The sequence below is a fragment of the Nerophis lumbriciformis genome, linkage group LG05 (assembly GCF_033978685.3).
Source record: "Nerophis lumbriciformis linkage group LG05, RoL_Nlum_v2.1, whole genome shotgun sequence".
NCBI classification, from domain to species: Eukaryota; Metazoa; Chordata; class Actinopteri; order Syngnathiformes; family Syngnathidae; genus Nerophis; species Nerophis lumbriciformis.
The window spans coordinates 48,305,487-48,317,749 of record NC_084552.2 but is presented as its reverse complement, the minus strand read 5'-3'; the positions used below and the strand labels follow the sequence as shown (position 1 = coordinate 48,317,749).

At 39.5% G+C, this 12,263-nt stretch overlaps 1 protein-coding gene across 1 annotated transcript in view; it reads right to left on the bottom strand.

The window, feature by feature from the left end:
- Nucleotides 1–8,924, bottom strand: part of exoc4 (exocyst complex component 4) — a 160,763-nt gene extending 151,839 nt beyond the window's left edge. Inside the window, exons 1-5 of the mRNA XM_061959465.2 lie at nucleotides 8,788–8,924; nucleotides 7,721–7,910; nucleotides 7,464–7,658; nucleotides 3,954–4,144; nucleotides 2,784–2,896 (exon numbers count right to left, since the gene is read on the bottom strand). Of these exons, the coding sequence (XP_061815449.1) occupies nucleotides 2,784–2,896; nucleotides 3,954–4,144; nucleotides 7,464–7,658; nucleotides 7,721–7,910; nucleotides 8,788–8,867 (769 nt within the window). The 5' untranslated portion in view covers nucleotides 8,868–8,924. The remainder of the gene's footprint in view (nucleotides 1–2,783; nucleotides 2,897–3,953; nucleotides 4,145–7,463; nucleotides 7,659–7,720; nucleotides 7,911–8,787) is intronic.
- Nucleotides 8,925–12,263: the final 3,339 nt, after the last annotated feature.

Sequence of the window (12,263 nt, the reverse complement as noted above, 5' to 3'; positions counted from 1 at the left end):
ATGGTATATATATATATATATATATATATATATATATATATATATATATATATATATATATACTAGGGGTGTAATGGTACACAAACATTTTGGTTCGGTACGTACCTCGGTTTAGAGGTTACGGTTCGGTTCATTTTCGGTACAGTAAGAAAACAACAAAATATATATTTTTGGGTTATTTATTTACCAAATTTGCAAAATCTTCCACCAAAAATATTTTTCTTAGTGGAATATTTGATGTGAAGTAATCAGAACCCTGGATAGGTCAATAATTCATAATAACATAGATTTTGATTCAATATTATGTTTTATATTTATACATACCGGTACAGGTAAAAGCCAGTAAATTAGAATATTTTGAAAAACTTGATTTATTTCAGTAATTGCATTCAAAAGGTGTAACTTGTACATTATATTTATTCATTGCACACAGACTGATGCATTCAAATGTTTATTTCATTTAATTTTGATGATTTGAAGTGGCAACAAATGAAAATCCAAAATTCCGTGTGTCACAAAATTAGAATATTACTTAAGGCTAATACAAAAAAGGGATTTTTAGAAATGTTGGCCAACTGAAAAGTATGAAAATGAAAAATATGAGCATGTACAATACTCAATACTTGGTTGGAGCTCCTTTTGCCTCAATTACTGCGTTTATGCGGCGTGGCATGGAGTCGATGAGTTTCTGGCACTGCTCAGGTGTTATGAGAGCCCAGGTTGCTCTGATAGTGGCCTTCAACTCTTCTGCGTTTTTGGGTCTGGCATTCTGCATCTTCCTTTTCACAATACCCCACAGATTTTCTATGGGGCTAAGGTCAGGGGAGTTGGCGGGCCAATTTAGAACAGAAATACCATGGTCCGTAACCAGGCACGGGTAGATTTTGCGCTGTGTGCAGGCGCCAAGTCCTGTTGGAACTTGAAATCTCCATCTCCATAGAGCAGGTCAGCAGCAGGAAGCATGAAGTGCTCTAAAACTTGCTGGTAGACGGCTGCGTTGACCCTGGATCTCAGGAAACAGAGTGGACCGACACCAGCAGATGACATGGCACCCCAAACCATCACCCAACCATGCAAATTTTGCATTTCCTTTGGAAATCGAGGTCCCAGAGTCTGGAGGAAGACAGGAGAGGCACAGGATCCACGTTGCCTGAAGTCTAGTGTAAAGTTTCCACCATCAGTGATGGTTTGGGGTGCCATGTCATCTGCTGGTGTCGGTCCACTCTGTTTCCTGAGATCCAGGGTCAACGCAGCCGTCTACCAGCAAGTTTTAGAGCACTTCATGCTTCCTGCTGCTGACCTGCTCTATGGAGATGGAGATTTCAAGTTCCAACAGGACTTGGCGCCTGCACACAGCGCAAAATCTACCCGTGCCTGGTTTACGGACCATGGTATTTCTGTTCTAAATTGGCCCGCCAACTCCCCTGACCTTAGCCCCATAGAAAATCTGTGGGGTATTGTGAAAAGGAAGATGCAGAATGCCAGACCCAAAAACGCAGAAGAGTTGAAGGCCACTATCAGAGCAACCTGGGCTCTCATAACACCTGAGCAGTGCCAGAAACTCATCGACTCCATGCCACGCCGCATTAACGCAGTAATTGAGGCAAAAGGAGCTCCAACCAAGTATTGAGTATTGTACAAGCTCATATTTTTCATTTTCATACTTCTCAGTTGGCCAACATTTCTAAAAATCCCTTTTTTTGTATTAGCCTTAAGTAATATTCTAATTTTGTGACACACGGAATTTTGGATTTTCATTTGTTGCCACTTCAAATCATCAAAATTAAATGAAATAAACATTTGAATGCATCAGTCTGTGTGCAATGAATAAATATAATGTACAAGTTACACCTTTTGAATGCAATTACTGAAATAAATCAAGTTTTTCAAAATATTCTAATTTACTGGCTTTTACCTGTATATATATATAATAATTTTACCGCTTGTCCCTTATATATATATATATATATATATACATATATATATATATATATATATATATATATATATATATATATATATAATATATATATATATATATATATATTATATATTTTATATATATATATATATACACATATGTATATATACAGTATATACATACATATGTATATATACAGTATATATATATATATATATATATATATATATATATATATATATATATATATATATATATATATTCTAGATATATATATATATATATTCTAGATTCATAACACATTTAAATACAGCAACCAGTATTTAAATGAGACAGCACCAATTGTGCACACTCAGTGTAGTTACACACAATAGAGAATGAAACTAGTTTGTTTCTTCATATAATAATTTTTGGAATATACTATTTAACAATTGAAAAAAAAACGCTTAATTTCAGCTAAAATAACACAGTAAAGTTAGTGTGGAATTTACTTATTGATATATTAATGGAGTACAGGTCTTGTTGTGAATTTAGTTTTCAAGATGCTCTGCAAAAACCTTTATAAAGATGGTTTCAAAACAACTTCAAAGATGTGTCATCTTTCATACTTTATATTTCAGCTGCCGAAATTTACCGTACTTTTAGTCGACTAAAATTAAATCAATTAAATCAATTTAGATGACTAAAATATGACTAAAACTAAAATACATTTTCGTCAAAAGATTACGACTAAAACTAAGTCAAAAACTGCTGTCAAAATTAACACTGCTCTCTCTAGTATTGTCTTTTGAGAAGGTATAACAAAATGTTTCAGATGAGGTTTGTGAGATATTGATTGTGAGCAGTTTGTTTTAATGCATACCGCTGCCCGATCCTGGCGTACTGAATTGCGATGAATCCAAATGTTTTCGCGGTGTGGAAATGTTGCTGACGTCCAACACCGGCATCGGAGATGATGTGTCTTTGCCGACAGAGCTACCAGAGAAGAATCAAATTGGTGTCATACAGGAAGTGGCAAGCATTCATTACAAAAACAAACCTGCAGTATCAATCTACTGTTTAACCTCTGTGGGTGGAATGGCTTGTGCCTCCCAATGAGCTATTTATCCCGCCTTAAGCTGGAGGTAGGAGCAATTTAGACCCTTAAAAGTCAGGCGCTGTGAACACAGTGAGACTGCTAAGTGAGTGGGCTGTATGAGGGCTGGCTTTGTTGTTAGTAGCAAAACAATGCAGGGAGGCCTGTCACTAGCTGACCTGCAGTAATAAATCACTGTAACTTGCTGACCTGCCGTCGCCTTAATTACTGCTCACCCACACACACGCACGTAAACAAACCAAAGTAAGTATTAAGTTTCACCGCCACATGCAGAAGACAAAAAACTAACTAAATACCGAAATTGATTGTGTTGCACATGTGAGGCTTTTAATACATATCTCCCCAGTGTTTAAAATTAAAAAGTCCCAACGATAGTCACACACACACTAGGTGTGGTGAAATTATCCTCTGCATTTGACTCATCCCCATGTTCACCCCCTGGGAGGTGAGGTGAGCAGTGAGCAGCAGCGGTGGCCGCGCTCGGGAATCATTTTGGTGATTTAACCCCTAATTCCAATCCTTGATGCTGAGGGAGGCAATGGGTCCCATTTTTATAGTCTTTGGTATGACCTTCCAGTCTCAGGGCGGACACTCTAACCACAAGGCCATTGAGCAGGTGCACTATCATGCAAAATATATGCAAAAAAAGCAACAAATTACACAAGCTTAAATTACTTTTTAGTAGGTAGTTGGTCCGAAAATAACAGGCAACTTTGCCCCGGTTGTCTCCCGGTTGTCTCCCGGTTGTCTCAGCAAAGTAAGAACTTATAGCAAGGAGGTCACAGCTTAGCAAAAGGCTACTTTGTGACTTAAAAGATGCACAAAAAAGGGTCAGCACCTCAGATGCAGCAAACAGGATTGATCTTTACTTGCTGTCTCTATCAGCCCTGCACATTTTTTTATTATCTGTCAAACAAACGCAGCTAGGGGTCCTACCCGGGAAGGCGCGTTGCATTCTTGTCCTTCTTAAGTCCCAGGCGGCTGGTGGACTTGATGTAGAGGTGGCGGTGCAGCTCGTCGATGAGCACCAGGTGGATGTTGAGCTTTTTGCTGTGCAGCTCCAGGCGTAGGTCACTCAGACCCTCTACCTGCAGCAGGGGACCCTCCAGGGACCCCACGGCGGACACCTACACAGGGGTAAAGAATATCAACATCTCGCGCCAATACTTAAATCTCAATATGTAGCATCCATCTAGCTTAGCTGTGCGCTCCAACATAAAGTAAACCGAACTCCCAGACACGGTGATGAGTGGGTTAAGCGTATAGGTTTGAACACTCAACCATTAGTCAGAGGTTTTGTGTTGTCACAGTTTAGAGCCCAGGTGTGTGCAGGGCTGGGCTGTTCAAAATGAGCACCATTACACAACATTAACAAACAAGAAGTAAAAACTTTCATGTATTATCTATTCATGTACAGAGCAGTTGTCAGTGCACTGATAGCAGCTCATCGTGTCATTCACAACTGCAAATAATAAATATTAAAATCGGATTTATTGATCAAAGTAGGGTTGTATGGTATACCGGAACTAATAAATAATCGCGGTACTAATCAATTGAAATTGCTACTATATATTGCCTTTGAAAAAAATACAGTTCTTTCATCTAAATGCCGCTGAGCGGTGGTGACTACAGAGCAGAGGCGCATGATGTTGAGTGTGTCAAAACGCACACACAAAGATCATACAAACAATAACATCGTGGAGAGGAAGATTGTCAAAAAACTGCAATCCTACTGGTTAATAAAGAGGGTGTCTGAAGTGCAATATGGAGGTATTTGGGCTTCAAAACTAACAATAAAAGGTGACGCTTTAAACAGGGAGGCGCCACGCTGCAAGTGTTGTTTTACACCTCTCCTGCTTGTCGCAGGGGAGACGTTCCCTCCAGGGCCGATGTTTTGTCGGGGGTAACACCTTTCACTTTACCCAGCAATGGGTCCGTAAAGCCTGCGATGAGGTGGCGACTTGTCCAGGGTTTATCCCGTCTTCCGCCCATGTGCAGCTGGGATAGGCTCCAGCACCGCCCACAACCTCTTAAGGGACAAGTGATAGAAAATGGATGGGTGGAGTCCGTAAATCTCCGCTCTTTGGTCGGAATGACGAGGCCATAGATTAGTTACAACTTGGTCACTTTATTTATAATTTTACACAGGGCACAACCGGACATCCACCATGCTAATAACACTCCAGAACATGCTACTGCTACTTCTCACTACTTTCGCACTCACTTACTCACTTCATTCACCCCACAAACTGCCATTCTTAAAGGAGCACACACACACATACGCTACTCTCATAACAGCTACTAAAACACGCTTTGCCAAATGTGGCGATTAGTATTACCATTTTGCTTCAAACTTAGGTAAACATTTAAATAATAATCATTCAGATCTGCACAAGGAGTTATAAAGAGTGATAGGTAATAATGTAGTTGCTACCCCTGCCTTCTGTTTGGCTCCCATGCAGACCGTAATCAAAGAGCACAGGGCGGACGTTCCCTTCAGGGTCGATGTTTTTGTAGGGGGTAATACCCTTCACTTTAACCGGCAATGGGTCTGCTAAGCTCTGCTTTCAGGTCAAAATGACGAGGCCGCCGATTCCTGACAATCTGGTTGCTTTATTATTAGTTTTGCAGGACACAACCAGACCCATTCATCTTTCTACTGCGCAGTGCACGCGCTCCCTCTCTCTCTCTCTTTACTCGCCCACTCACTCACTGACGTCACTGAGCCAACACAATGCCATTCTCACAAACACACATTCACTACTCTCATAAGTTAACCAGCTACCCTACTCTGCACAGGTAGATACGTAGACGCACACACAACTGCTTGGTTTGATGCCAAATATTAGCGGGGTTAGGACCGCCCAATTAGTGTCAACTAATGTGAAGTGAATTGAGTGAACTTTGATCCAAATTCCTACAATTTGTGTTTTATCTTTAACACATGTGTGTTTTACCTGCTACATGGCTTATTGGTGTACATTTATCCATAGTTTTGCTTTTAGTACCTAATTAATAATTAATAATTGTATTTTTCTTAAAGCACAGACCAGGAGTGGCAACCATAAATCATGAATAATTTAGTATAATGTCAGTAAAACTTTATGTTCTATTCTATCCCAATCCTTGATTATGGCAGACTAAATGTAATATGGAAAACTGTAAATTGTTCTTTGAGTGCAACAAGAAAAGCCCAATGTGTTTATTTATATTTACATTTTAACCTTGTAATAGTGTTGTTTGACTGTTAGTGTTTAATGTATTGTAAGATTTTCTGTTCAAATAAAGCCAATATTAACATTTTTATTTGGAAAAGTATCGAAAAGTATCGATATACATTTTAGTACCGATACTAAATTATTGGTATTAGGACAACCCTAGATCAAAGTATATCGAGCTGCTACGTGGTGCTTTTTGTCTTTGGGACAAATAAATACTCATTCTGTTCAGTTGTATTCTATAAAAAGGGTCACATAAGAGAAAGTGCTGAATACTGTACAGATGTAGAATACCAGTTGCAGAGCTTCAGTAACAAGCCAATGCATACTGTACTTCTGTATCTGACATCTTTATAAGATTGTTTAAAGATTTGCAGTCATATTGTGAGAGCAGGCGAGCGCTTTGACCTTTAATAAAACTTGACAAAAATATATTTGACGTGCAGAAAGAAAAGAAAAGGAGAGAAACCGGTGTGGTTTTTATCCAACATCACAAGGCTTATGACTGCAGAGAGAACTGAGAAGAATTTTAATTCTCTGAGATAAGCTTTTCTCAAACACACTTTCAGTTTGAGCAAAGCCACCACTTTCCAGGAAATAAATCTGTTACACTACTTTTGTAACGTCCAGATCAATTAAATCAAGCATATTTTAAGTTTTCCGGGAGGCAACGAAGCGTCCGACTGACTTTGAACTCCTATACAAAAACCTGTCAAAGCCACTGAGCGCAGGTTGAAGGAAGTTTCGCTTTGTTCCGCCCTCACCAAGAGGATTTTCGCGCTCCTTTTGTGCTCACCGCCACCACTCACCGTCTACAGGAGATAACTCTATTCAAGCAAACTAATTATTGCCAAAGTCAGAATGTGTGGGACTGACAGAGGAAGAGAGACATCACAGAGTCTGGTCGTTTTATTCCTTATTGCCACCCCGAATGCTCCCCTGCTTTAAAAACGCACATCAAACGCACTTGCACAACGTCACGCCGCACTAGTATGCACACCAAGCTACAAATTGGGTGTTTAGTGTGCAAGAGGATGGAAAAAATCTATCTCCAAGGCATACATATCGTTGTTAATACTGGATGTGCACCATGCCCTACTAAACAATTTATTTACAACCTAACCACAAATCAAATGCATGTTTAAATATGTTAAATTTGTTGAGATGTGTGATATTGGCTAAGGAAAAACGCCACACATTTGAGTGTGATTTCCTCTAAATGACTCACCAGCATATCCGTGGCATGGAGGTAGTGCTTGCTGGCCATATAAGCCTCCAGGCGCTGAGGCACTTGCTTGATGCTCTCAATTTCATCCAGCAACTGCAGGACGTGCTTGTGCTCGATGCCTTCGATCCACAGCTTCCTCAGCTCGTCCCGTTTGCAGTGCAGCAGCATCTTGCAGGACAGCAGATTCTCCTTTACCTGCAAAACAAAGTGTGACATACTCACTTTTTAGGCTGTGCAGTGATAAATTAACACTCTACCTGCTTAATTTTGTTACGAGAGGTGGTGATGCGCTCTGTGATGCTTTGGTACGTCCTTATGGCGGTGGTGAGCTCGGCATAATTCTGGACGATGAGCTCATCAAGATCCCGGTCACATGTTTCAAAAGCTTCCTCAAGACGGCCTTTCTCTGTCTCCCTGTCCTGGACGTCATCGCTGCTGGACAAAGTCCTGAATGGAATAAGTGAAGTGAATTAAAGTTAAAGTACCAATGATTTTCACACACACACTAGGTGTGGTGAGATTATCCTCTGCATTTGACCCATCACCCTCACCCCCTGGGAGGTGAGGGGAGCAGTGAGCACCCCGGGAATCATTTTGGTGATTTAACCCCCAATTCCAACCCTGGATGCTGAGTGCCAAGCAGGGAGGTAATGGGTCCCATTTTTATAGTCTTTGGTATGACACGACCTACCGATCACAGGGCGGACACTCTAACCACTAGGCCACTGAGCAGGTCGTATATTTATATAGCGCTTTTCTCTAGTGACTCAAAGCGCGTTTACATAGTGAAACCCAATATCGAAGTTACATTTAAACCAGTGTGGGTGTCAGGTGGGTAAAGTAACAAGTGACAAGGATGGCGGAAGCGGGGGATCGAACCTGGAACCCTCAAGTTGCTGGCACAGCTGAGTTATACCGCCCCACTAATAAGTGGGAGACGCATGCAATGTTTATACACACATTCAATGATCACAATGTTATTCTCATATATACACTGTATAATGTTGACTTGATGATAGTCGTTAAAATGGTACCAGATGATAGCTGGCACTATTTGATCCCTTTAAACGGCATTTAAAGTGACAAACGCGTAAAATAACCGGACAGTAAAGATATAATCAGCTTAAGGGGAGACAAGAGGTTATAATACTAAATTGACAGTTAGCCGACACATATTTGCTTGAGCCAAACAGGAAGGACACAACGATGCTAACAGGGAGGTTAGCATTCTCATTTCAGAACATCCGTAAATGCAATCGGCCACAAAATGCATTGCAAACGACGACCACTTGATGAATTGGAAAAAGTGTGTTTCAAAAAATACCTTATGACGGAGATGAGAAGTCCGGAGGGGTCTTTGCTTTTGTTGACAGCGCCTCTGTATCGCCCTGTGTCAGCTGCCATCTTTTCCCGTTGCTGCGCTCAGACCGGAAGCAGAAGGCGGGCGTTTCTCTCCTGAAGGATTATGGGAGTTGTAGTTCCAAATGCGATTGCTGGCTGGAATTCACTGTAGAGCAGATTTCAGAATGGTTTTAAGGTTTAATTTAAAGTTGTAATTGGAAAAAATTCTAATACGAGTATTATTAATAATAACAGTAGTTTATTGAACATTGTTTTAACTATAGGAGTGTTTTTAACTGGCACTATATACAGTATATCAATGACCACATTTAACTATATATTAATATTTGTTTCATTTTGTTTCAAAATTTCAGCTTGCATGTTCAGTCAATGTTTATGTTTTGTTAAATTCTATATCCAACCACTTGTTTAAATGCAATATGGATTTTTGACAGAATGTGCAGATAATAAGAGACCTCCTTTACTGGAGCATTCGATCCATATCTCCTGAGATTGTGGAAGGAAAACCCAGCAGAGAGGAAAACATTTTTCAGTTGGTTAATAGCCTCTTCCCTTTAGAGCATCCATAGTGTTAGATTTTAGTTGGACTTATCGCTGACAATCTTTGCTGTACCAACGACAATGGTAGAGGCCATTGATTCTTGGGGCAGTTCGATCCTGAGTAGTCTAGACCTTGATTGATGTGCCGGTGGAATGACGAGATAACATTGTTGGTGCGTCTTTTCTCAGCCTGCCAAACAAAGGTGAAGACGCTGACGGTTTTCTTTTGAAAAGAAATGAGTCGAGTTCTTCTGCTCCAGGTTTAATTTTGAAGTTCTTATCTTGAACCCTGATGACCGTTTCTCATCGCTCCAACTAACCGACTTGCCTTCTCTTTTCAATAACTGTGCACCAAGGTCATTCTGCTAACCTTGATGGTCACAAACTGATTGATTTGACTGCAATAGAGCCTATACCTTGTTTCCGTTTAAATATCTTCCTTGCAAATGAAATGATATGTTATTATAACCAAACAGACGAGGGTAATCTTGATCTGTTGTTTTATTAGGTCAAAATTCCGTCATGTATTTATTATATAAACCCTGTTTTCAATACAGCCTGAGACTTTTCAAAGAGCGCCCCTGGGGCATTTCTGCTATTCCAGTAATTCATTATGTAATCTGTGATCATAATAGATTCACAGATGAGGGATTCCTCTGGGATTCTACTGCAATGCATGATAGCTCTATTCTTCGTTTAGAACAGAAGGAGCAGAATTAAACTTGTTCAAACAATGACAAATGACATAGGAAAAAGAATCTGGAAAAAAATGCGCTTTTCACAAATAGAAACAGATGTAGTGTCAAAATACTAAATAACACCTAAGTATGACATATGGAACAAACGACTCTCTGACTCCTGCCAATTGCTGTTATAATGATGCATGTGTGTATGTAAATGTGAGGCAATTAATGCACACAATTCAATATCAAAGGGTAATAATATTGGTTACATATGCAGATAAAGTGTAACATAAATTTGTGCCCAACAACCATAAATGCATGGAAAGGTCTTCATTGATCTTATTTATGTGTTTTTATAGCAGCCCCAGCTTGCAAACATCCACTAATCGGAAGCAAAGAGCAAATATATATATATTTTTTTGTGTTTATAGTATATCAAGTTTTGAGAACAAGAATAATGAACTGTCAGTCCTAATGATAGCCTTATACTCAAGGCAAATCAAATTGTGGTGTTATACTTTGATATCCTGCAAGGCTGCATGACTTTCTTTCTGGGAGGTTTATGGTTTCGATTAGGAAAAGCAGAGCCATAGTTTTTCATTTTGAAAGCTGACAGGCTACGGAACTCGGAATCAAATTGTAGACTGAAAAAGCTAAGATATGAAGACACAGATGTCTTGCTGAGTTTAGAAATAGTCAAGCGGTGTTGGTTTTATTACAAAGCAAGACAAAACCCCTGAAATGAGTAATGATACAATAATGTAAACAACAGATTGTAGTTGGAGCTGGACACAGATATGCTCTTTGTGTGCAAGTGAAGTTGACACTCTGGGCGACGTTCCAAAGCCACAAGCAATATGTTGTGTTCAGTGTGAATTACAAAAGGTCATCAGAGGCACGGATACGCCTCCTTCTTTCTCCTTCTCACCTTCTGTCTACAGCTCTGCGTCATAATTACCTCACAGTTGATTGCAATATATCCTTTAATTATTTTCTTGACAAAGGCAACACATATCTACAGAAAAGCTGTAAAAAGACACTTAATGTGCACCACTTAAGATGACAAAAAAAAGGTGTATTAGTGTCTATATTGTATTTACTGTACAGTATCTTATTTTAGCTGTAAACATTTCATCATGCTGTTTTTCTACATTAGCAACTTAATTGATTGTTTTTATTGTCCTCCTTTACTTGTTGCTGACGCCTTAATAAACTTCAATAACGTTTTTGGAATCAGAATTTCTATTTCAAGCGCAACAACCAAAAATACTCTGCATCTACAAAATTCAAACAAAAACATTTTCAAAATACCATACAAAACCCAAAACAAATGAAGTTGGCACATTGTGTAATTCATAAATAAAAACAGAATACAATGATTTGCAAATCCTTTTCAACTTATATTCAATTGAATAGACTGCAAAGACAAGATATTTAATGTTCGAACTGAGAAAATTAATTTCTTTTTTGCAAATAATCATTAACTTAGAATTTAATGGCAGCCACACCATTGTAAAAAAGTTGGCACAGGGGCATTTTTACCACTGTGTTACATGGCCTTTCCTTTTAACAACACTCAGTAAATGTTTGGGAACTGAGGAGACCAAGTTTTGAAGCTTTTCAGGTGGAATTCTTTACCATTCTTGCTTGATGTACAACTTAAGTTGTTCAACAGTCCGGGGTCTCCGTTGTGATATTTTAGGCTTCCTATTGCGCTACACATTTTCAATTGGAGACAGGTCTGGACTACGGGCAGGCCAGTCTAGTACCCACATTATTTTACTACAAAGCCACGCTGTTGTAACACGTGGCTTGGTATTGTCTTGCTGAAATAAGCAGGGGCGTCCATGATAATGTTGCTTGGATGGCAACATATGTCGCCCAAAACCTGTATGTACATTTCAGCATTAATGGTGCCTTCACAGGTGTGTAAGTTACCCATGCTTTGGGCACTAATACACCCCCATACCATCACAGATGCTGGCTTTTAAACTTTGCGCCTTTAACAATCCGGATGTTTTTTTTCCTCTTTGGTCCGGAGGACACGACGTCCACAGTTTCCAAAAACAATTTGAAATGTGGACTCGTCAGACCACAGAACACTTTTACACTTTGCAACAGTCCATCTTTGATGACCTCGGGCACAGTGAAGCCGGCGGTGTTTCTGGGTGTTGTTAATAAATGGCTTTCGCTTTGCATAGTAGAGTTTTAACTT